The sequence below is a fragment of the Orycteropus afer genome, unplaced genomic scaffold (genome assembly GCF_000298275.1).
Source record: "Orycteropus afer afer isolate SDZICR_OR568_19922 unplaced genomic scaffold, OryAfe1.0 scaffold00043, whole genome shotgun sequence".
Classification (NCBI taxonomy): Eukaryota; Metazoa; Chordata; class Mammalia; order Tubulidentata; family Orycteropodidae; genus Orycteropus; species Orycteropus afer.
This window is the reverse complement of record NW_006921630.1, coordinates 9,170,965-9,196,858: the sequence shown is the minus strand read 5'-3', so window position 1 is coordinate 9,196,858 and position 25,894 is coordinate 9,170,965. Positions and strand designations below refer to the sequence as shown.

Genomic DNA, 25,894 nt, shown 5'->3' with positions numbered 1-25,894 from the left:
GCGAACCCACATGTATGGTTCTTCCTGAGGGCCTCACCCTGAAGCAGACAACTCAAACCAGAGAGACTGGTGGACACCACCCTCTTGGACTGATACTCAGCAGTAATTATCTTCTCCACTGCTTCAGTGCAAGTCAAGGAGACTAATACTAGTGAGGGCCACAGAAGCTAAGATGAAGTCATTCTGCCTGTTGCTCCCACATCTGATGTGGCCTCTTTATTTCCACGATACCTGTCACCAGGGCACTCAGGCAGTTTGTCAAAGGCATTATCCATAATGGAAATGGAGGGAAGGAGTCACCCCTTCTGCCTGTCTTGGGTAATAGTGATGGGAACATCTATATCTGCAGAAGTCATGAATTATTGCTTGGGCAGATGTCCTGGGATTTGCAAGCAGCTCAAGTCAGAAAGAGGAATCTCTATCTTCCTTTAATATGTTTTCATACAGATAGTCAAATATCATAATGTCAAGATCCCTATCATCTAGAGTCCATAAGAACAAAAGCATCCATATCCACATATACAACATTATTCGAGAGAGACAATTTTCACCCACCACCCAGAAAGGAAGCTAGAATTCCAAAAGTGATCCTTCAATGCAGAAGCTAAAACAAAGTGCTGCTTGTAAGACAGAAGTCGGGACAACTGGATACTTTGAACATGAAAGAGGTTTCAGACAGACCTAGCCATAAGTGAAGCTTACTGCTCTGCGCTGGTCACTGGTCTTACTCTGTGGTCACAGTACAAATTCATGTGAAAAAAGAGGGACCACTAGAGATCTTTATCCACAGGTAATGAATACTGATGAACTCCCAGATACAGTGCTGCCTACAGCCAAGGTCACCCTAAGTCTCGGCAGAGGAGAAGGGTGTTTTTACATATGCACACTCTTCCCAGACCACACTGCATATCAGGATCTCCTTTCAGAAATCAAGGATATAAACCGAAGGTGTACATTTGAAACAATTTTCGGCCTACAGTTAACATACTTCTGTTCATCTAATGTATGCTAAATGGGACACATTTTATCCCTAACAGTTTTTAGAATGTGCAATTGAGGAACAATCTCTGCCCCCAGCTATTTTGCTCAAATAACTCCCACTGACACCTGCTTTGGGAATTTGTTCTCAATGTTATTTTTCAAAACCCAAATACTACTTGTCTCTCAGGGGAAATAGAGGTGGCAAGCTAGACGGCAGCAAGGAAGAAGGGAAAAAGGAGGATAAGAAGAGAGAGGGCCTTCAAATAGGCAAATAGTAGCATTGAAAAAGCCTACCCAAATAATCTAATCTAATTTGCTCTGGAAACCCCATGACGATATGGGGATATTATCTTGCCTTTGTTCATATCTCCTCCTTTCTTCTTTCTTTTCACCCTTTTGCTATAGAATCCATAATTTATCCCTATTCTATTACACACACACAATTTACAGTGTTTTTTTTCCGTATTTAACACTTGTGATGCCATTGCAGTCCTCATTATGATTTTCTCAAGTAACCCATCAAACAATAAACTAGTGGAAAAGCATCCTTAGATTTTGTAGTAGGTAAGCATGTAGTCAAAGGAACCAAAGTGACTTTGACTCTATTCTAATTTCCAAGCCAGAAATGGGTATTTATTATGAAGGTGGACTTTACAATTTCTCTTTTCTATTTTTTAAAAAATTTTAATTTAGTCCTTGTCACTAACCAAAATTTCCTACATCAAAGGGGATAGAAGAGATAGAAGGGATACTGGGACCCATGATAAAGCTTAATGACAGTATAAGCTTAGATACTTTTCACCAGGAATCACAGAATTTTATAACAGAATTAGAATTTTAGACAGGATCTGCGAAGCTAACTATTCAAGCCCTGTACTATATTGGTGAGGGAATTAAGGCCCAGAGAGGTGCAGCGACTTGACCAAGTTTTCACAGCTTGTCAAGTAGGAGGAGGAGGAGGGAAGGGGGATGAGGAGAGCAGGAGGGGAGAAGGAAGAAGAAAGGAGGAAGAAAGGGGGAGAGAAGAAAAAGGAGGTAGAGGTAGGGAAAAAACAACAGCAGGTGAAGGGAGGAAGAAAGAAGGGAAAAGGAGAGGCAGAGAAAGGGAAGGTGGGAGAAGAGCCCACATTCAGCAGCATCCACCAAACCAAACTCACTGCCATCAAGTCCATTCTGACTCATAGCAAGCCACATCGGGGTTCCAGGGCTGTATACTTTTACAGAAGCAGACTGCCTCATTTTTCTTTTGTGGAACAACTGGTGGGTTTGAACCACAGACCTTTTGACTAGCAGCCAAATGCCTTAACTACTACACCAGCAAAGCTCCTTTAGCACTGTCTAAACATCAATGAATTAAAGTAATGGCAATTAGCTTTATCATCATTATCAGCACTAGTAATATTAGTAGCAGGTCAGTATTCTAGTTAATTTTGCTTGAAGAGGAAACTTAAGAACTATTTTAGTTATGGACAAAAAGAAGTTCATCAGACTTTAATTTGCCAGTTCAAGGGCATTTTATTCATTTCTTAAAAATGTCTTTATTGTGATTTGAGTGAAAGTTCACAGACCAAATTCATTTTCCATACTCAAGAGCATTTTAATTCTAGAATCAAATAGCTGGGAGTCAGAAGGAGACTCAGAAAGGTTATCAATCCAGCCTTAAACTTCAGCAGGAATTTTGTTTCTAATATTCCTGACATTATCATTAACCAAAATCAAAAAACCCATTGCCATCAAGTAGATTCCAAAATCTCTACTCAAACATCCTCAGTGAAAGAGCACTTCCTGCTTATCCACTGAGTCTCAAACTTTTTGATACTTTAAAACTTACTGTATTTTTGGAGAAAAAAATTTCCAGTAATGAAATTAGAAGAATAGTGAAACTAAGAAGTACAAGCTAGAGAGAAGAGCAAAACCAAGAGATATTTCAGAGATGCTCTTGGAAAGGGCTGCTGGTGCACACTATTGCTCCAGAAGGAGATATCATGGAGAAGACGGCTCTCTGTCCAAAGGCAACCAGATGGCTTGACTTCAGGAGCCTGCAACTTGGCTGAAGTTTTCTGCTAGGGCTTAGACATGATATCTCCAAGTCTGAAGGGCTTGGCTTCCCTAAGACAAGCAGAATGCTTGTGTATCCAACCAGATAAATTCATGGAAGATGTTGCTGACTGTTTACAGTAGGAATTCACCCATCCATAACCAAAGTGTCCTTTCAAAGACCTTTTGTGGCCTCTTCTGCTCAGCAGGTCTCTGTTTACCTATATACATGGAAAGAACCTGATTATGCCTTAAGTTCTGAAACTGGAAAGGATGGGGTAACCCAGGAACTATCCAGCAAGCCACATGCTCCTTTTTGAGAGGAATTAGCTGGAATGTGGCCCTTGAGTCTCCCTAGATATGAGCAGAGCACCAGTAAGTCCACGCGTTGTTCATGCTGATAGATCTTACAGCATAAATCTCAGCCATTCAAGACCTAACTGAAACACATTTGGTGTCACTGTGCACAGGAGAATAACCATGTGATCTTTTTTCAGACCTTGTCCAAGTACCAAGATCCTGGTATACGAGATTCTCCCCTTTAGTTTCAGAGGTGCTCCCTCTGGCTAAAAACAATGCTGTAATCTTTGCTTCATTTCTGTTGGTGCACACATAAAAATCAGGCTGCTTATAAGTTAACATCACAATCTGACAACCCCAGATGAAGTCCCTGCACCAGACCCCTGATGATGTGGGTGACCTGAATAGATACTGCAGCATATGTGAAATTTCCAAGGTCACATGCAACAAGGCCCACGGGAAAGTGGCCTGTAGGCAAGAAGGGGTTCAGAACACACTCCATCTCTCCTTCTCAGGCTGCTATGTCAGAGACAGTACTGGCGAACAACTGTTTCTGAAGACTAGTAGGGCTCTAACTCATTTTCCTCCCCTTACTAAGCCCCTGGCGCACCATCTTACCTGCATCCCAATGATGGCATAAATGAAGAAAAGCATGGCAATCAAAAGACAGACGTAGGGGAGGGCCTGGAGGGAAAGCAGAGAGATGACCATGAATTCAAGGTGGGCAGCTTCCAGGCTCAACAGCCTGCAGTCACCAGCAGTGCAGGGACTCTCACCCCCTGACAGTGACTGTCACAGCACTGGGATCATTTCCTGGGATGTTCAGTTTTGGGTGCAATGCTTATGCTGATTGATGTCCACATGCTCTGAGAGACATGGAAGCTGTTGGCTTACAATTTACCTGTCAAGAATATCCACTCATCCAGAACTGTGGCCTGTACTTCCAAGGAGAGCTGGGAAAACTTCCTGGGCTTGGGATTCCTCCCAAGTTGCATACAAAATATTAATGACCTGGATAATTGTGATGCAAATTACACAGCAAGCATCTAGCTGTGGCTTCCAAATCCCTAGATTACCCTTTCAAACTCCCATACCCAATGTGATGTCCATGATGGAGAATCTGGAAGTACAGTGAAATGGCTTGGGCCTCATTTGCCAGTTCCTGGAAGGCTCCTTTGTCCTCTGAGGCTTTTAGGCAACATCATCGTCCAACTTTCAAGCCTCCTGATATTCCATTATGTGTCATGCAAAATTCCAAAAAGCTTGCTTTAGTATTAGCCATCATATAATTCCATGACTCCATGTGACACATTCCATGCTGTGCAAGTTTAACACCATTTTGGGATAATAACATCTCAAGTATGGGGGTAGAGAAGATGGAAGGCAGAGCACTGCCCTTAGTAGCTGGGGAAGGAAGCAGACATAGGGCAGTTTGGATTTGGGGCCAGGGTGGGCCACTAAAATTCTGGGGTGATCTCAATGCTGCCATGGAAGTCCCTGTTCTTTATCATCTAGTGAGCTTCTTGGCAGATAATGTGACTGTGAGTCTCCACCCTGTCTTGGGTGTTGTTAGCTGCCTTCAAGTTGGCCCCTGACCCATGGCCACCCTGTGCACAAAGAAGCAAAATGTTGCTCAGCCCTGGACCATCACCATGAACAGCTGCAGACCAAACCATTGTGATCAATAAAGATTTCATTGGCTGATATTCGGAAGTGGATCATCAGGCCCTTCTTTGTAGTCCATTGTACTCTAGAAGCTCCGCTGAAATCTGTTCAGCAACATAGCAACATGCAACAGACAGACAGCTGATAGAAAGCTGGTGGCTGTGCATGAGGTGCATTGGCTTGGAATCAAACCCGGGTCCACTACATGGAAGGTGAAAATTCTACCACCGAACCACCAAAGCTTTCAGGCTGCATGACCTGGGCAGAGCTTATCAACAGAGATAGCTAGCTAACTGAAGAGCCCTTGGAGTCTCTTTACAACTTGAATAAAGGACACAATTAAAATGCAACTGAAAGTTGGTAGGAGAACCAGCTCTCCAATGAAGAGTTGATCCTCAAGATTGTGAAGAGGACTGGCTGCATTTCGAGAAGTGATGTGAATTACTTCCTCTACTGAATGGCGTGCGTATGGAGGCAGAGTTTCTTGCCATCTGATGTGCTGCTACCTTCCACCATTTACTTCCTTCTCTTATTCTACCTTCTCCACTCCAATGTCTCCAGTCCCTAGTTCATCACTCCCTACCTCCAGTTTTGGAAAGGGGATCAAAGATTCATTCTGTTCTCCTTTCTTGTCATGCTATAAATTCTAATACAATAAGGGACAAGAGGGAAGAACTTGTGAGTAGGGTTCGGAGATGGAGAAATGGGTGATGCTCAGGGTTGGAAGGAATACCTACAGGCACAGCATTGCTCTTTGCATTGTGTGCCTCTCTGCTATGCATTAGAAGAGAAAGCCTTTGTTAAGTAAACTTTGAAAAAAGAACTTCTACACTGTGTGCCACAACTATTCTAAAAGAGAAAATACCTGTCTATAACAGTGTCATCCAGAGGTAGATTTAGCTCTCCCCAGTTCTCTGTATTATTTGCTGGAATAAGCCAATCATTTGCCTATCAATTGTTGACATCCTTTTCTTTGCCTTCAGTAGTCTATAGTTTCACAGTGAACTGGTGAGGATGATAATATGACAGGCTGACACATATTTCTTAAGAGACTTACTAACAGCAAGGGCTTATTGAGTGGGCCTCTTAAAAAAGGGTTTTAAAAGTATCTAAATCCATATTCACCTGAGACCAGATGGTAAGATCTTGCTAAGATTTTAGATTTCTCCTCTGCTGCATAGCTTTGGAAAAACAGTTTTCATGGTGACCTTTATGGTAAGTATCATACCCAAAACTTCTCTGGACATGATAAAATATGTCAAGGGAGCTCCTAGGATCCAGAGCATCCTTAAAATTGGTTTCACAGTCTCAACTCCCCAGCCCTTAATGAAGAAGTAAATGAGTGATGATGAGATGGGAGAACTCCATTTCCAATGATAAGGAACCATAAATTCACTGGCTTGCCTTCTCTGCTTAAATTTCTAATTAAAATATGCAAATAATTGAAATAAAGAAAGCAATTTAGTATACTCATAAGTTTTCATCTTTCAATCACTTAATTTCTTCAAATTTATTTTCCAAACACATTCACTGGAAAACTCTTGTTTTGACAAGAGAGCAAACTAGTAGGCATTTGAACAGCTCTTGTTGTTGTTGTTGTTATGTGCCGTCAAGTCGGCCCCAACTCATAGCGACCCCTCCTTGGGTTTCCGAGGCAGTATCACTACGGAAGTAGGATTGCCCAATCTTCCGAACAGCTCTTAGGCCTCCTAAACCTTAAAAAGTAATTACGATTATTTGCTAGAACCTGAAGCTATTTAAAATATGTTTGGAAAACTTTTACTGGCAGGCTCTGCCATTAAAGTAGACCTCAGGTGTCCATTTTTTCTATTTATTATACATACACCTCTGTACAACAGCATGAGGCTGTTCAAAAGAAGCTCATGGTATTATGCTTGCTCGTCATCCCTATTTGTTTGTAGGACACAGGGTGACCATTAGCATGCCATACATTCAGTGGCTCAGGAAACAGACATTGATGACATATGGGAGGGATGGGTATGAGTCATCTTCCTACGAAGAACAACTCAAGGAGTCCTTTGGAAAACTGTTACATGAAATAAAACTAGTGACAAGGTCTCTGAAACGCAGAGGACAACTGACCACAGATGACTGGCTCTATACATGGAAAGGATTCCTCAGGGCAATTTGTAATACCTAGGAGAAGTACACCTCATAATACACACTCTCTGCCTCAGAGGACAGAGAGGATACCTGAATTATAAAGTCAAGATATTTTTCTAGAAAAATTATATCCTATAGACATAAGCCAATCATAGCTTAGCGGGGCCCTGCTATGTTGTTGTTGTTGTTAGTTGCCATCGAGTTGATTTCAACTGCTATAACCAAGCAAAAACGAAACCAGCTGCCATTGAGTTGATTCTGATACATGGCAACCTCATGTGTGTCAGAGTAGAACAGTGCTCCAGAGGGTTTTCAATGGTTGATTTTTCAAAAGTAGACCACTAGGCCTTTCTTCTGAGTGCCTCTGGGTGGGTTCAAACCTCCAACCATTCAGTTAGTAGTCGAGTGCACTAACCATTTGTACCACCCAGAGACTCTTGTGCTGTCACCAGGAACTGCTTTGACAAACACCCATTCTACTGACTTTCAACTTCCCAGAGGAGAAGGGATGTGAGCAATGATGCCAAGTGACATGTGTTTCTTGGCTGTGCTGTCTGCCATGACAGAGCCACTTGGCCTCAGAGAAGAGGAGCTAGGGCCTCTTACCTTAAAGGACTGCACAAAGGTCCAAAGTAAAATACGTATGGTATAGCCCTGCCGTAGCAGCTTTATGAGGCGAGCAGCTCTGAAGAGCTTCAGGAAGCTCATATTGAAGCCACTGGTGTTCACAAGCTGGTGGACCAAAAGGAAACATAGTCAGTGACATCATAGTCATTTAGAAAAATCTAAGCATTCATATTTGTGTACATTCCCTCCTTCATATCATAAAATTGGATATAAAGTGTCTACCTTTCTTTTGTAACATCTACTCCAGCTGACAGGTCAGTGAAGTCTATCTTTCAAAGCCTTTCCAACCTGCCCTTTTTCCCAGGTAGAAGGATTGAGGGAAATATACCCTGAATATATTATACCAACCCAGCCTCACTGTTCCTCTATCAAGTAGTCCTAACTGAGATGCCCAAAAGAGCAAACCTAGTAATCCCTCTAGCACATGACAGCTCTCCAATATTAAAAAGGAATTATGATGACTTCTCTAAGTTCTCTTTAAAAAAAAAAAAAAGAAAAAGAAAAGAAAAGAAACAAACTCACGGCTGTGTAGTCAGATCTGACTCATAGCAACCCCTCCTTGGGCTTCCAAGGTGGTATCATTACAGAAGTGACTGAGGAGTGGCTGGTGGGTTTGAAATGCCAGCCTTCTGGTTAGCAGTCAAATGCCTTAGGCACTACGCCACCAGAGTGCCTAAGTTCTCTTTAGGATGAACAAATTCAAGCTAACAATTCAGCCCTAAGAGCTTGGACAGCAAAGATCTGGTGCTCTTTTGTATCTCCCAGAGTATCCAGCAGAACCCTGCATACACTAGACCTCTCTGACACCCTCTATTCTACTTACCCCATTAGATGTCTGCCTTTTGAGTCATGCAAATGAAACAAACATTCCATGACATTCAGCACCATTCCAATGTTTGTATTCTCTGGCTACTGTTCAGAACTATGGAGGTGAACTTCTCAACACTCAGAGGGCTACATACTGATTTGATGGGTAGAAATGGATTTAATGTGCAGAGGATTATTAAAATGCCATTTCAGGGACAAGTTTATGGAGAAGGGTCCCACAAGCCACTCACTTTGCTGTCTGTCAGGATAATTTCTGTGATACTGCCAATCACAGTGATGAAGTCAAAGATATTCCAGGTGTCTCGGAAATAGTTCTGCCAAGTGAATCCCGCCAAGGAAACATCAGGGAAAGAAAACAAGAAAGAAAAAAGGACAACAGACATGTTTCATTACATAACTTTGTTTGACATCTGGAATTAAAACCTGTCAGTTCACACACCAGTTCATTCTAACTTTGGCTTCAATTTTCTATTTCTAACCAGATATGCTATTTGTCTTTCAATAATTTTGTAATCTCTCATTTGGAAGCAGTTCCATTACTATTTGAAGACTGTGTTTTTATATCACTAAATAGCTCATAGGGAAGAATGAGATTTGTGGCCAAGAATATTATAAAGTTCAAAAAGGAGAGGCCATCACCGTTAACCACAAGACAATTTTATTTACAATATTATTAACATTTTCTACCACTGTAACTTCTATATTATCTCTACTGTACCATGTGTATAAAAATACAGTTCTGACTTTCAACTAAATAGCTCTGGTATAGTGGTTAAGGCATTTGGCTGCTAATCAAAAAGGTCAGTGGTTCAAAGCCACCAGCCACTCCATAGAAGAAAGATGAGCAGTCTGCTTCCATTAAAATTTACAGTCTTGGAAACCCAATGAAGGTTACTATGAGTCAGAATCACTTGGGTTTTTTTTTTTTTTTTTTTTGGTTTTGGACTATCAACAAAAATCACAGAGATCATGAGAAACTAAAGATCACAAGTGTGAAAAAGTGTTCTAATTCTTGGTCTTTTCAAACCAATTGATTGGCAACAGGATGAAACTACTTTGTCTTTCTCTCTTTCTCTGCTATACCTTGAGAGGAGGTATAATGAAATAAAAAAAGGAAGCAGTGATAAAATGAAAGAGTTGAAGGAAAAGGAGGAGAACTGAAGGCCTGAGAAATCTACCAACCAGATAATACTCTTCTTGATAGGAGAAAGTGGTCTATGCTCTGCCAGGTTCAGGTGAATAGACCTTGGACTACATTCCTTAAAAGAAATAGGACACCCAAGTTTCCAAAAAGTCACCTGCTTGCACTTTGGCAGTGCCTCTCATAAGAGACTCTCAGAGCCCTGGATGGGGTCCCAGCCTCACAATGGCTCAAAAGGGGGTTGGGGTGGGGGACTAGCATTACTGAATCTCTATAACATACACTAGGAGCTCTGGTAGCATAGTGGCTAAGGCACTTGACTGCTAACCAGAAGGCTGGCGGTTCAAACCCACCAGCCACTCCTCGGAAGGAAGGTTGGGCAATCTACTTCCGTAGTGATACTGCCTCGGAAACCCAAGGAGGGGTCTCTATGAGTCGGGTCCGACCCGACGGCACATAACAACAACAACAACAACATAATATACACTAGACCCTTGGTATGCTTTCAACTCATTCAATCCTCTCATGAATCCTATAGAAAGGTAGTGATAAATACACTATATTCATAATAAATTAAATCAAGAAGAGTGGGGAGAAATGGGTATGTGAGACAGAAAAGATGAGGAGGGAAAGAGAAGTTACCTTCAATGTACATAACAGCTCAGAATCTACTTTGGCCTGGACTCCTTATTCATTACCTAATTGGATACACATAACCACCCTAGTGTAGTGCCTAAGGCACTTGACTGCTTTCAAACCTACCAGCCACTCCTTGGAAGGAAGGTTGGGCAATCTACTTCCATAGTGATACCTCCTCGGAAACCCAAGGAGGGGTTGCTGTGAGTCAGGTCCGACTCGACGGCACATAACAACAACCACCACCACCCTATCAGCTGTTGTTACCCTCATTTTATGTATGAGACAACTGAGACTCAGAGAGGTCTGTCTGATTCCAAAGCCACATGCCCCAAGACCACATACACTCACTCTCTATCAGAATACCTAGTCCATCAGTGGTGGAGCCAAGCTGAGTCTCTGTTCCTCAATTCTCAGGGTGTTTTTTCCTATTGCCCAACCTGGCTGGAGTGAGCTTCCTAATTCTTGGATGGGTCCACATGTAAAAGAGAGAACACAAGTCTAAATCCTAGAGGCCCTGGAATCCAGGTGAGGATGTTTTACGACACCCTGTGGCACAGTATAGATAGTTTAGTAGAGTACAATAGATTACCATGGAAAGAGTGTGGTCTTTGGAGTCAGTTATACCTGGGTCTGAATCCAGGCCTTGCCTTTTATTAAATTATTCAACCTTTTTGAGCCCCTGTTCATCCATAAACTAATAACACCTGTCTAATAGAGTTGTTATGAAGATGCAATGAATAATATGTAAAACATTTGGCACTTAATAAACAACCAATGTATGTTAATTTTCTCCTTTCTTTTTCTTTCTCCCTTCCCTTTTTAATCCCACTCTGCTTTTCAATTCTGCCTTTTGTAGTATAATTTTCAAAAAGCAACATAATTCTCCTGAACTTCAGTTTCCTCATTTAAAATAATAATACCAAACAAAACCCCTGTTGCTGTTGAGTTGATTCTGACTCATAGTGACCCTCTAGGATAAAGTAGAACTGGCCCATAGGGTTTCCCAGGCTGTAATCTTTATGGAAGCAGAGTGCCACATCTTTCTCCCATGAACAGCTGGTGGGTTCAAACTGTCAGCCTTTGGGTTGGCAACAGAGCACTTTAACCACTGTGCCACCAGAACTCCTTAAAAATAATAACAATAAGAATGATAAGAATGCTATCTCTAATGCCAACTGCACAGTCATTGAGAAGATCTGATAAAATTGTATGTACTGGGGCATTCTGAAAACCTAGAGTGATATATCAATGACTTATTTGAGACTAACAGTGCCTTTTATAGTGTGAAAATGCCTCTAGACCTTGAATGAAAATATAGGGATGAGGATTAGAATGAGGCAGGCTTCAGGGCCGAATCATCTAGTTAAGCCTATAAGTATGTATTCAGCATTCACCATAATTAGACACGTAATTGGGGACTCAAGTCACCAACAATGTCAATACCACATGCAAGTAATCAAGATGCATAGAAACACTTTTTCTGTTACAGTGGTGGCTTTGCCCTTTCAGTTCACCCCGCTTAAGGCTAGACTGTATTATAAAGGCATCTTTGTTGGTGGTAGCTTATTTTTCCTTTTTGATTTCCTTAAGACTCAAAACACTCAAAAGAGAATCAAGCAAATAACAATGCCATTACCTGCAATGGGTTCCCTTCAATTCTTCACCCAAAAAGATCAAATAAATGGTTTCTAAAAGGACCATTAGGAGACGAGAAGTAACCCCCACAATCAACACTCACAATTATCAAGCCAGCCGGGAGACCCTGTAAAAGCTGCTACCAGACAAACACTTATTTAGATAATAAGCAAAGTTTTTCTTCTTGCAGGGAAAGCCACATACACATATAATTTGAAAGTGTAGCTCACACTCTAAGTAAGTGTGAAACAGCTGTTAAGTGGGTTTATCTGCATCCTACTGATTGCACTGTGCATGCTGAAGCAAGTGGGGGCTGGCAGGGGATTATTTTGTTTATAGGACACTGAAGCAAAGGGTTAGGTTTGCTTAACACTCTAGAGAGCAAATGCAAAAAATTTGTGAAACAATTATAATTAGTAGTTAAGGACAAGTAAAAGGAGGGCTCTTGTCAGAAAAATTCATCTCCAACCCTTCCCAAACCTGATTCCACAAAGCCATTATACTCACAAACACACATGCATGCAAGCACACTGTGCATGCATTGAAGGCCATCAGCTTTTGTAAGCTTGAAAACCAAAAAGCAAACCCATCGAGTAGATTCCAACTCATAGCAACCCCCATTGGGTTTAAACCAAAACCAGACTCACTGCCGTGGAGTTGGATCCGACTCATAGCAACCCCACTCTGGGTTTCTGAGGCGGTATCACTACAGAAGTAGATTGCCCAAACTTCCTTCTGAGGAGTGGCTGGTGGGTTTGAACCAGCAGCCTTCTGGTTAGTGGTCAAATGTCTTAAGCACTACGCCACCAAAGCTTCATTGAGTTTATGAGGCAGTAAATCTTTACGGAAGTAGATTGCCCTATCTTCCTTCCTCGAAGCAGCTGGTGGGTTTGAACTGCCAACCTTCTGGTTAGCAGTCAAATGCCTCAAGCACTGTACCACCAACAATAAATATTTATTTTTGGTGGCAGAAACTTACTCTTCATGTAACTAATGGGAGGAGGATGCTAGGCAAACTTTATTATCTGCTATGTTTGAGGCTAAGGAGCAGCAGTGGTGCAACAGTTAAGTGCTCAGCTGCTAACTGAAGGCTGGCCATTAGAATCCACAGGAGAAAGACCTGGCAATTTGCTCTCACAAAAATTACAGTCTAGGAGAATCCTATGGAGGAGTTCTACTCCATTACATGGGGTCACTGTGAGTGGTGGAATATCAAATTGTCAGCACTCAAAAACATCACGTGCGTGAAGCTAAGAGGGACAGATATTTTCCCACAAGTTATAAAATTCTTATACCTTTTACCAATAGGAAGCCCTCAAGTTTTCTTATAAAAAACACAAACAAACAAACTCACTGCCGTTGAGTCGAACACAATTCATAGTGACCCCTCCTTGGGTTTCTGAGGAGGTATCACTACAGAAGTAGGTTGCCCAACCTTCCTTCTGATGAGTGGCTAGTGAGTTTGAACCACCAGTCTTCTGGTTAGCAGCCAAATGCCTTAGGCACTATGCTACCAGAGCCCCTAAGGTTTCTTTATACAACTCTTATTTTCCTCTTTATCCACACATCAACAGCAGTTCTAGTAAAACCCAGACTATCACTGCCTGATTGCTGTCTGAATTTGTAAGGACAGGGCTGACAGCTAGATGAGTATGGAGCTGGAGTTGTGGATTTCTTTTTCCTATCTCCTAACACCCTCATACATCATCTTGTTTGTGCAGCAGTTTAATGAATGGTCAAAGGAGCACACAATTAGGTGGGTAGGTGTGTGAACCATTTCTGAAATAGTAGTAACCACCCTCCTTTGAAAAAAGGCTGGGGATGCACCCGACACACAGGGAAGACAGGCCTAATGCTGAGATAGTTTCAGTGACATACCAAGAAGCCAAAAGCGATGATCTTTAGGACACATTCCAGGGAAAACACCATGGTGAAGGCAATATTCAGGTACTTGAGAGCCAGTTCATAGGTACAGGGAGCAGAGTAGTACTGCCAAGAAGAGAAAAGGGGAGAGAAAGAGAATCAAAGCCTTAAAGGTGAGAGAGCTGATACACATCACTGAGGCTGGCTGTTGTCTCATCACTGCTTTTGTGGGACACTCTGGCGAGTGGTGCAGGAGACGGGATGACAGACATAGCATATCTACTCTGACACACGTGAACTGGCCATGAGTTGGAATCAATTCAATGGCAACTGTTTTATATTAAGTGGACTCAAACCTCTCTTAATGTTCTAACATTTCTTTAGAATCACATCATTATCCACATGTGGTCTTGGAAGGCACTGGACCACTATTATGCCTTTTGACCAGCAGACTCCAAGAGACTCAGAGGTTAGGCTGTTGAACAAGATAAGTCAAAATGAGATTCCACAATGGAAACTAGATAACGAGACAATGGATTGGTATATTGCAGATTGCAGTTTTTTCCCAGTGTCTCTGGGGCATACCTAATTGCACTGTGAAGGAATAGTCAGAGAGCTTCAGCCTGCCCTTCACCTTCCATTCCCCACCCTCTCACCTTCATCATCAGCACAACCGTGTTTAGGGCGATCATGGCCATGATGGTGTACTCAAAGGATGGAGACACTACAAAGTGCCAGACTCGGTACTGGAAGGTGTGCCTGTTCTGCGGCATGTAACGCGTCAGAGGTTTGGCACTGATGGCGAAGTCGATGCATGCCCTCTGCAGGAAAGGCAGGGTTATTAGTTCAAGCTGACATTCTCTAAACCATGCGTACTGGTGTGCTTGCTGATGGTTAGAAGAGGATGGTGCATGAAAAAAAGGTTAGGGCTTGAACAAGCCAGTATAAATGGCAGCAGAGGTTATCTGGACAAACCTGTAAGAGAGATGTTATCTTGAATGCACAGAACTGAGGAGGGAACTGTCACATTGGGGAAAGGCTTAATGCTTATTAATATTTCCTTTGACACAGCATGTGGCTGAGATGTTTAGGCAGGAAGCCTTTCCTGATGTCCTTAGTCAGAAGTAAAAACTGATAGCACTTTACAAGCATTTCTTTTATGGTCCTTAACAATATCTAATGGAGGCTTGGTGATGCGCTTGGCTGCTAACTTAAAGGTTGCTGGTTCGAACCCACCAGTGGCTCCATAGGAGAAAAGATCTGGAGATCTGCTTCCATAAATATAACAGCTAACAAAACCCAATGGGGCAGTTCTACTTTGTCACATAGGGCCACTTTGAGTTGGAGTCAGTTCAACAGCACATGATGACAATTTCTAGTTCAGTTTGGTTCTAAAACTACCCCATTGCCTAAAGAAGTACTGGTACACTAATACTCTACAGTGTGCCAGAAGCATGTTTTTGCTAGAAAATCAGTAATAAGACAGATCCCCTGCCCTTGAAGCATGTACATGTGAGGGATGCAGTCAGATAAGCAGATGTTTTAATGGTATAGTCTTGGCACATATCTTTTACCTCAATTTCCAGGCTGTAGGTTGCATAAAAAGCAGGGACTGTACCTTAAACACCTTGTGTACCTTCCAGCTTTTGGCACCTCACACCTGGGCCTCATACAGAGCAGGTGTTCAAAAATGTTTATTTAATTACTAAATAATTATTTTTTTTCATCTTCTGTGTGTTTCTTTAAAAAGTCAAGAAATTTTAGTCTTTCTTCCTAATACTGCTGGCCCAACTGCTCTTTCTGGGGCCCTGCTCTCCCACACCTCAGAAGACCTGTTGTTACCTCATTCTTTTCCAGGCTGCACTCCTCCATCATCTTGTCCCCTTGCTCCTGGAAGGTGATGATGATAAGGGCCACAAAGATATTGACAAAGAAGAAAGGGAAGACCACGAAATAGACCACATAAAAGATCGACATCTCCATGCGGTTGCTGCGACTTGGGCCTCGGTCTTCCTCTGTCACATCTACAGAATGCTGCAAAACCCTGTGAGGACAGAACAAGGGGGCACAGAAGGTGGACGGCAGTCTTGGCAGTTGCTCTGACTCAAAGATTCATTAAGAGTCATGCCTTTTAATACAGTAAAACCTGTGAGAGCTGGAACTTGTTCAGACAGCCTTATTTTTCTGGGTCTCATGAGTCTTCCACCTTTGACAGAGTGAGGTCTTCCCACTCTTCTACTGCTCTCTACTAGTGGAAAGTATTCACATTTTCCTTCTCTGACAGGTCTCTGCCTTAAACAGGTTCCAGCTTTTGCAGATTTCACTGGATATTTTTGTATCTGACTTCCCTGATTTGCATATCCTCCCATTAATTTGGGGGGTTCATAGCCAAATTGGTGAAGATCCTCTGCTCTTGCTAGCCCCTGCTCTATCGTGCATCTAATTCCTAAGCAATAAGTGACATTATTTTATAGTTTAGGTTGCCAGACCCAATACCAAAGGACTCCTGGATTACCATTTGGCATGCTGCCACCAACTCAAGTACACTGCCGCTAGAAGTGGTGTCTTAGTAATTGCCAAATCTCTGAAAATTCTAACCAGAAGGCTGGTGGTTCAAACCCACCAGCCACTCCTCGGAAGGAAGGTTGGGCAATCTACTTCCGTAGTGATACTGCCTCGGAAACCCAAGGAGGGTTCGCTAGCCTACAGTTATGGGCAGCAAAGGAAACTAGGTTCTGCTGTCTCATCCACAAAAGGTAAGATCATAGGAAGTGTCTTGGAATCCTGCCAGCACATCCTTAGCCCTCGATCCTCAGGCTCACTGCAGGGCCAACATGGAGGATAAATTTCCTCTTGCTCTTCTAAGGGGTAGAGAGCTGTTGAAACTCATTTATCCTATAAGAGTTCGACAGCCTTATTCAACACCTCAGTAACAGCCTAGAACATTAAGAGCTTCAAATATTTCACTGACTTTGTCTTTTCCCTCTTAGTCTTTGCCTTAAGGATTTCCATTCTTCCTCTCTTCTGCCTGTCTTACCCACTCATAACCACTTACTTCCCCTGGAACAATAACAAAGGCTAGCCTTGTTCAGTTTGAATCAGCTTCTTAAGCCAGCCATGTGACCCTACCCCCCCAGCTCACAGACAAGCCTGCCAATTCAAAGTCATCACTCACTGAGGCCATCCTTCCCCTGTGGAGACTGTGAAGAGGGTCAGGAGGGCCCAGATAATGTTGTCGTAGTGGAATTCATGGCGCTTCCATTCCCGGCCCTTCACCTCCATCTTGTTTTTCTCATGATCTACATAGTTGCCTCTAAAACCAGAGGAGAAATAAAATAGAGTCTCTTCACTATAGCTCATGGAAGAGAAAGGAAATTCTGTGGATTTCAATTCTGTGGGGTAATAATGACCAACATACAAATGCCAGAAAGAAGGAGTTTTATTAAAGGCAGTGTATTATGGAATAAAAATGGGATTCTGCATCCAACAGACATGGGATTAAATCCTAACTCTTTAATTGGTCACCTGTGTAACTTAGCGTGACTTATTCAAACTTCCTGAGCCTTAGTTTCTAAATGTGTAATATACAAATAAAACCAAACTCATAAGGTAGTAATAAGGACTTTAAATGATAAATTGAAATGACTTAAAATGGCTGTACTAAGTATGACACGAGAGGGGCTCAATAAAAGTATACAGATTTCACATCTTCTCTTTTACCTAAAAGAGGAATGGAAGTAGGTTAAGACAGAGAAAGGAGAAAGAGTAGGCATCCAGAGGGTGGAGCAGCCCTCACCAGGACATGCCTGAGCAGAAAGTGAGTGAATGCTGGAGGCACTTACATGCATTCCTTCTCTGTGTCCTTGGAACTGTCTGTGCAATAAAAGAACTTTCCTTTGAAGAGCTGAACTGCGATGACAGCAAAGATGAACATGAAGAGCTTGTAGACAATGAGTATGTTGAAGACATTCTTCAAGGAGGTTACCACACAATCAAAGACAGCCTGTGAACAGAAGCAAAGAGCCTGGTGTTTGAGTCCATATGATGCATCTGCATGGAGCTGAGGAGGGGTCAGACCCCATCTCCCCCGCCCCACTGAGGAGGTGCCTCAGAAAATACCACCCGCCTAAGAAGTGATGCTCCTGGGATGAAGAGCTGGGGTCCCACCTGGATGTGACTACGAGAACTCACCACCTGGGAAGGGAAACATATGCTCTGAATCTGAAAGTGAAACCAAAGCAGAAAAGACCAGGCTGTGCAGTCACTTGAAGAGGTCCCTGTGGGATCCATAAAGGGTGCTCCACTTGGTGGGATATATAGAAACTTGGAGAAGATAGGGATCTGTGAGATCATTTAGCCCATTTCCTTCATTTCATATGTGAGGAAGGGAAGAGAAGTTAAATAGCTTGATCCTGACCTTACATCTGCTGGATGATATTCTTAGATTTGATTGGTATACTGAAAATGTATTTTCTTTTTCTTTAGCTTTCTAAATAGACCGAAGAGTGATAACAAACTATTATCTTCATTTTAATTGTAATAAGTTCATACATGTGCTTCAGTTGCTAAGCACTTCAGGTAAAGGTCCTGTAGCTTAAAACTGGCTGCTATTTGGGAAGAAGATTCAACAGAGGGGATGTGGGCGGGGACTGGTATCACACCCTCTCTTAGAGACAGAAGACTGAGTGGACAGAGTCAGGAACTTAAACATCAGTTAACAGGCACTGTATCTCCAGGGACCTCCATTCTAGGCCCTAAGCTGTGAGGAGTTACAAGGCAATTGAACACATTTCAAGCACATTTTAAGGTTATATTCTAGGTTTTTAGGTTTAGCTCATGGGAGCGTCTCGCCCCGTGGTGGTGCCACATTTGTGTAGTTGCTTCTTTGCAGCTGGGTGAAGCATGACTGGTTTGATTAGTTCAACACTGCGGGGAATGTGAGTGACATGAAGCCTTCTGGAATCATCAGAGCCACCTACATTTCCCTCAGGTTATTGAGTTGCTGAGAGAGGAGCCAGCACTTTCTAATTTAATGGTATTAACCAAGGTTGGGGTTGCCACATCCAGCCTGCCAACTAATCTCATCAAAAAGTCTACTCAGCTCAGAGGAGACCATGCCCATGGAGCTTGGGCTGCAGCAAACAGCAATGGCTAGGCCCCCAGATATCTTGCCCACATTCTGCAGGGGGTAAGAAAAAAAAGAATGAGTATCAGGTGGGGAGGGTCATAATGGACAGTGTGTGTATGGAAGATTTCCTGGCGCCGTGGCAAGGAACCTTCTCCAGGAGAGGCAGGTGGAGCAGCTGTGGGAGGAAGGCAGTCAGTGTGGACATGAATGTTTCTCTTCAGGGATCTAGCTGGTGGGCCAGGCTATGGGCTCTGAGAGGAAGCCATATCTCAGGCCAATTCAGGGAAGTGAGTTTCCTGTGGTGTCCAGCCTTTGATGAACTATGTTCAGTCTCTTCTCTGCAGAGCCCAAGAGCTGAAGGGGAAGTAATGCCCAGATGCCTGTGTGTATGCCTGTGTGTGGACACAAGAGGTAATGAGAACTCAATGGGAAATGGGAACTGGGAATCAGAGGGAGAGTCCAGGTTGTGAAATTCTCTCTGATCCCAGCCTTATATTCTGTGGCAGGCTTGGGAGAATAGGCCCGTGCATACAGAAAAACTGTTGGGTTTTCTTACAGGGACTACTCAGATCAGCTCATACTGTCCACATCACAAATGGGTGAGTTATAAAGCTTCTCGACTTTTCCAACTGAAAGAAGATTAAAGAATACATCATCTGCTCCTAGTTGCATATCTCCTAAGTTCCAGAACTGGGCCTGGCACTCAAGTGGGTCCTTTTCATGTTGACAGGGTTTCTCAAATTGTATATACTGAGTCACTTGGAGAATCTGTGTAAAAGGTATATTCCAAGACCCTTGCCTAGAGAGCCTGGCTTTGTTGGTCCGGGGTGGGCCAAGGAATCTGCATTTTAAGAAGAATCCTGGATAATCCTGATACAGGTGTCTGTAACCCCTACTTTGAGAAGCACTGCACTATTGTATGTGACTGCAGGTGGATAATTAAATCTGCTTTCTTGGAAAGATCCTGGGATGGCACCTGAAGATGGGTCCTGGGCCTGCTTCTGAGGCTTGCTTGGCTTTCTGTGTGGCCTGGGCAGCAGAAGGAAGGTTGCAGGGCTGTGAGCCAGGTACTCTGACCCTCTCCTGGCAGGCTGGAATCCATTCACAGGAATTCAAGGTGGAAGAACTTTTCTCTCACGAAGTCCCAACTTTCATTAACAGCAATATGTGGTGACAGTGTGTGTGTGTCGGGGGTGGAGAGTGGGAGTGGGAAGACTCAACCTGCTAGCAAACAGGACTCCAGCTCTTTGAGAGGCAGAAAGGCTCAAGGAAGGCCACTGGGGTTGAGCAGGAAGAGCACTGGACTGAGAGCAAGGAGAATCTGATAAGACACTTATTAAAGCTCAGGTCTTGGCAACAAGAGAAAATTAATTCATGTTAGCACCCTTCCGCATTTCTTCTCTACTGCTGCCAAAAATGGAATGTGTTCTTGGGCAAGTTATTGATCTATTTCCCAAAAATACAGAGGGTCAGGGCTTTCTGCCTCTAGAATTATGAGAACAGAAAATATCCCAAGTTACCTGGTTGACCTAGTGTGCAGACCACAACACATACAGAAGGTTTCTGTTGTTTCAATTTTGGTGTTCTGTGTCCACCTTAATGACATAGGTGGTTCCAGGAAAAAGCCACGGGAGTTCTTTTGGGAAGGCATGTCATAATCACAGCATGAAAAATACCATCTGTGTGTAGACGCAAGAGGTAAAGGCCCCCTAATACATTTTTTGGGCTGTCGGTTATTTTTATTTGAAACTAAGACTCTTACCTCAAGTAGATGAAAAGAATCTCTACGTCCATGTGAGATGTGAGAAAAAAAGAATATTCCTACTCCTAATTATCTAAAAGCAGGCCAACCATAGCTAAAGAGAGGAGGCAGAAGAAGGGGCTTTGCTGGAAAGAAACTCTGAAAACATTACCTTGAGCTTGGGCAGGCGTTTGATGGTTTTCAGTGGCCTCAGAACTCGGAGGACTCGCAGAGACTTGATGGTCTTGATGTCCCGACCCTTGTTGGTTCTGCAGGGGAGAGGCACCCAGGGGAACATGAGAGAGAAAGAAAAGTGGCATTCCTGCTACTGCATTAATGATTACAGGGTAAAAGGGGAGAGATGTAAGCTAGAGGCCATAAAGTGGGTCAGAGTGGACTCCTTCAGAGAGACCCCACAAAAAAGGCCACAGGAAAATTTTCAAATCACTCCCTGGCATGCATGGACCACCCTCCATCCCCTGCTCACATGCACATGCACTCAGAGGATCATGTAGGCACACACGTTTGTGCACATATTTTCAAACACTTTCTCTTCCTAACAGACTGTCTAATGCTGCTCATCACCTCACTGGCAAAATCAATATGGAAGATCAGACAGAACAGGGAACATGAGTGGTAATCCACTTGGGATCCTCATTGTACCTAGTCTAGTGCTTTGCCAGTAGGAGACTTTCAAATGATATTCCTTGAATTGAATAAGAACCCGCAGTTGACAGCAAGTCTCACTGAAGATTTGACCTAGCACTTTCTTTGGCTCTCAGTTTGCCACCTCTACACAGTTCATCAGTGTAAGGGAGAGTAAGATGAAGAAGGGCAGTGTAGGACATGACACCCTCGCTAGGCTGGGCTGCCTATACTAGAGAAAGCATGTCATGTAGGCTTCTCACCAGGCCTTTGGCTCACCCTCAATTATCTCTGTGTGGCTGGGCCTTCCCACAGAGTCCCTTCCCATTTCAGATAAGCTCTGTGCTTAGCACAGCCTGTAGAGAGCCACACAGTGTGAGAGGCCCAACTACAGTCCTTGCCCTATGCCAAATGTCCGTCCCTGTTCAACCTCTTGGAAATGTTTGCTCCTAACAGAGAAAATTGCTTTTACTTCTTATTTTCAGGAAAGAAATGAATAAACTAACTGGCATGTTTCTTTCTACCCTGCTCATCCCCTGAGATCTTTGCATTCAGTTCAAACAATGGCAATTTGTAAAACACACAGATGGTAGGAAATGAGACTCAGTTGTGAACTCAGGCTCTGGTTCTTTCCTCATGGGGGACTGTGACACCAATAATCAGAGGAAATGGGTTCCAGAGCATTAGGTGGAAACTGCAATGCCTTCCACCTGCTTTTCACTTCACCATTCCGGCCACACCCTTCCCCTAGGCAAGGAGATAAAAGTCGATCTAGTTTTTCAAAGAATTTAAGGGCTGAAGATATGTAATATAATCCAAGGAATGCTGACTTTGCCCAAAATGCTAATTTTAAGATTCTCTTAATGACTACAGGCCACGACCCACAAGTCACTTTTGTTCAGCTCTATATTTGAATATAGCTAGTCAACAAATATTGCATTTATATGGTGTTTTGCATCTGAGGGCTTTGGTATAAACTCTGCCACTTTATCAGGCTCATCTATATACCTACCTAGAAGAGGCAACAAGTAAGCCAAATAGATATCCAAACCAATAAGCATGATCACTTTCCCAAGAAGGTTTGGAGACTCTTCATTTTTGATCTGTTGTGTATCAGTGAAAACTTACCACTCTTACCAACTCACCACTCATTTCTAAAGAGCCAGCGCCTCCCCCCTACCATGCTTCCTGCTTTCTCCAATCCATATCCCCATGCTTTGTACCTTAAACAAAATTGAAGAAGATATTTACCCCAAAGCGTTCCTATGGAGGATCCAATCAGAAAGCAATCGAGGAAAAAAAAAAAGAGAGAGAGAGAGAGAGAAGGAAGATGGTCAGATAACCTCAGGGAGAAAACAGATCTTGTAACAACAGGAAATCAGAGAAGCACAGGCCAAGGGACCCTGCTCACAGCCTTGGCACTTGTAGAGTCAACACATCATTTACTCCAAATCTACCTCTCCGACCTGCAAGGGCAAAGACCTTTGCAAGTACTGGTGAAATTGTATCTAGCAGCATGTTATTCCAGGTATTGAAATTTATTTCAAGGAGCCTAGTTTAAGGAGCTCTACTAGTGTAGTGCCTAAGGCACTTGACTGCTAACCAGAAGGCTGATGGTTCAAACCCACCAGCCACCCCTTGGAAAGAAGATGGGGCAATCTACTTCCGTAGTGATACTGCCTCGGAAACCCAAGGAGGGGTCACTATGAGTCAGGTCCAACTTGACGGCACATAACAACAACAACAAAGTTTAACTGAAGTTTCCTAAATATAGATTCTCACTGTCATTTCATTAGTAGTCTTTATGCAACCCTCTCTGTTTCCAGTGAATTTATTAGAAACCAGATTAGAGGAAGTAAGACAGTTCTGGACCAGACTGTATCTCTTGGGAAAGGCATCTCAAGCCACAGTGGAATATTTATGTATATGAAGGATTTGTTTAAAGAAGCACTCACGAGCACTCTGAGAGGGCTACTCTGACATATTTCAACAGTGCAAATGAGCAACACCTCAAGCCACCTTTAAATAATGAGAGAACATTTGTCTATACAGGTCATGATGTCACATAAAAGGATGTTATTTTTATAAAATAAATGACCACCTGCCCATTTTGAGCTATTTACTGTGCAACTTAAAGAAAACCCATCTCAGCTCCATTGGTGAAGGTTAACCTGAAAAAGGAGTCAGAACATAAATATTTCTGAGATAGAAACAATGAGAGCTAACTTTTTGAATGTTTCCTCTGGGCTATACTTTATGCTAAGTACTTTCACTGCAATTCTTTATTTAAACCTCCTAATTACTCTCTGACACAGGTATTTCACAGATTGTTTAGAGAGATTAAAGAAGTATGAGGGTTAGTACAGCTGGAGGAACTGGGACTTGAACCCAAGTCTATATGATTCTAGGAGCTCTTGCTCTTAACCACTAAGCCTCTGCAACAGCAGGTTTTGGGTCAAGCCTCTGTGAAAAGTGCACATAATTTTTTCAGCTGGAAAAGACCCTCAAAATCCACTTAACTGAGGCCCAAAGAAGAAGTGCCTTGCATAAGATCACTGGGTGAGCGAGTGCACTGCCAGTGGTGAACCTAAGTCTCATGATTCCTGTCCTGGGTTGCATCTATGAAGAAGCGCTCAAAGACCAGGTTTTGGTTCTTAGTTGCTGAGGGTTAGGAAGAGAGACCCTGACAATGAGAAAGAAGTCCTCTGAGGTAAAGGTGCCGGTGGCTATGAAGGTTATTTTTTTCTTTTTCTTAAATTTTTTCCATTTATCACAAAGATGTCTAATGACCATTTTACACAGTAAATGATATCATATCCAAAATTATATTAATTTGCACCATAAATGCCAAATGAATGGTGATTTGAAAACTAAACCCAAGACCTTATCAACATTAAATTCTAATGTGGTAAACTTCAATTGTTCAGAGAGCAGAGGTAATGTCTTTCCCTAAGCTATAATAGTATCTTCTCCCACACAAGATTGAACACATGATGGTTCAGCCAAACAATGCCTTCATTCTTCATATAATAAGCATTTATGGAGCCCATACCACATGTCAGGCTGCTAGGTAGTACAAAAAATCCCAACCACCAGCTGGAAGACTGTGATTTGAATCCACCCAGAGGTGTCTCAAAAGACAGGTCTGGTGATCTACTTTTGAAGGATCCCAATCTTGAAAATCCTATGCAGACTAATGAGCCATGTGAACCCCAGACTCTGACTCTGAGACCAGAACTAGGTGGTGCCCAGCTACCACAGATGACAGCTCTGACAGGGATCATAACAAGAGGTCCCTGGAAGAGTGAGAAAATTGTGGAACAAAACTCAAAATCATTAAAAAAAAAAAAAGACGATGCTTACTGTGCTGATGAAGATAATGGAAATCCCATACTATGGCCCTTAGATACCCTTCAAACTAAGAATTGAACCTAACCCCCGTGACTCAACTGTCAGCCAAATGACAGGCCTATAAGGAGAACAGTAATTCCATGAGGGTATGCACTCATCAGAACCATCAAGCACATGAGATCAAGAGGACAGCATTTGTCCTGGGACAGAGCTAGGAAGGCAGCAGGGGATGGGAAGGATGGATGAAGGGAAGGAGTGGGCATAGGGAGGAAGAAGAATGCTGTCACAGTGTGAAGACTGCAGTGAATGTCACAAAACAGAATGTTTGTGGAAGGTCAATTTGTTCTGTAAACTTTCACCCAAATCACAAGTTGAAAAGAAAACCTTATGGAGCAGTTCTACTCTGCACATGTGTGGTCACTATGAGTCAGAAATGACTTGATGGCAACTGGTAATTGGTTTTGGTTACCGTATCTCAGGCACTGGGTTAGGTGCTGGAAACATGGTAATGAACGAAACAAGTGAACTCTCTAACCTCTTGAAACTTACCTAGTCTAGCAGGACAGACTGACCTTAAGTAAATAAACCAAGGAATAGAAGTATAACTCTAAGCTATGAGAACTGCTGCAGGAAAAACATCATGATTGAAAACGTTACCAAAACAACTGCACAGGCTGCCCTTGTTTCCCCAGGCTATACTCCTCCTGAGGAAAAATCAAAGGAAGATCTTCCATATCCCTAACACGAGGGGGACAGGCTGGGAGACCCATGTTCAAGAAAGGAAGGTGGTCAAGGATCACACACTCCAGGCTTTAACCTTCTGCACAACCCAGGTTCTTAATGTAGAGACCTTTATATTCCAGGAGCACCTGAATGGCTTCTCACAGGCCATGCCACAGACACTAATTCACCTAGGAAGACCCAGCAGTTCTTGCCTCTCTCACCCACTTGGATAAAGGACAGAATTTGCTCTATAGGATGAATTTTCTCCCTGAATCAGTAAAATAAGCTCTGGAACAAAGGGGTTTTTGATCATTCTCTCTGTGTGTGTATGTGTTTCCCTTGCTTTAGAAAATAGGGTTCCTAGTCAGCTGATCTTTGACAAAGGCCCCAAATCCATTAAATGGGGAAGAGAATGTTTGTTTAATAAATGGTGCTAGCAAAACTGGAGATCCATTTGCAGAAAAAT

The 25,894-nt window shown here is 42.8% G+C and overlaps 1 protein-coding gene across 1 annotated transcript in view; it reads right to left on the bottom strand.

Moving 5' to 3' along the window:
- The window catches only part of CACNA1E (calcium voltage-gated channel subunit alpha1 E), a 548,688-nt gene that overhangs the window by 45,654 nt on the left and 477,140 nt on the right, over positions 1-25,894 (bottom strand). The window contains exons 26-35 of the mRNA XM_007937646.2: positions 22,606-22,617; positions 20,882-20,978; positions 17,683-17,843; positions 17,016-17,153; positions 15,683-15,884; positions 14,497-14,661; positions 13,856-13,966; positions 8,793-8,876; positions 7,714-7,839; positions 3,937-4,002 (exon numbers count right to left, since the gene is read on the bottom strand). Of these exons, the coding sequence (XP_007935837.1) occupies positions 3,937-4,002; positions 7,714-7,839; positions 8,793-8,876; positions 13,856-13,966; positions 14,497-14,661; positions 15,683-15,884; positions 17,016-17,153; positions 17,683-17,843; positions 20,882-20,978; positions 22,606-22,617 (1,162 nt within the window). The remainder of the gene's footprint in view (positions 1-3,936; positions 4,003-7,713; positions 7,840-8,792; positions 8,877-13,855; positions 13,967-14,496; positions 14,662-15,682; positions 15,885-17,015; positions 17,154-17,682; positions 17,844-20,881; positions 20,979-22,605; positions 22,618-25,894) is intronic.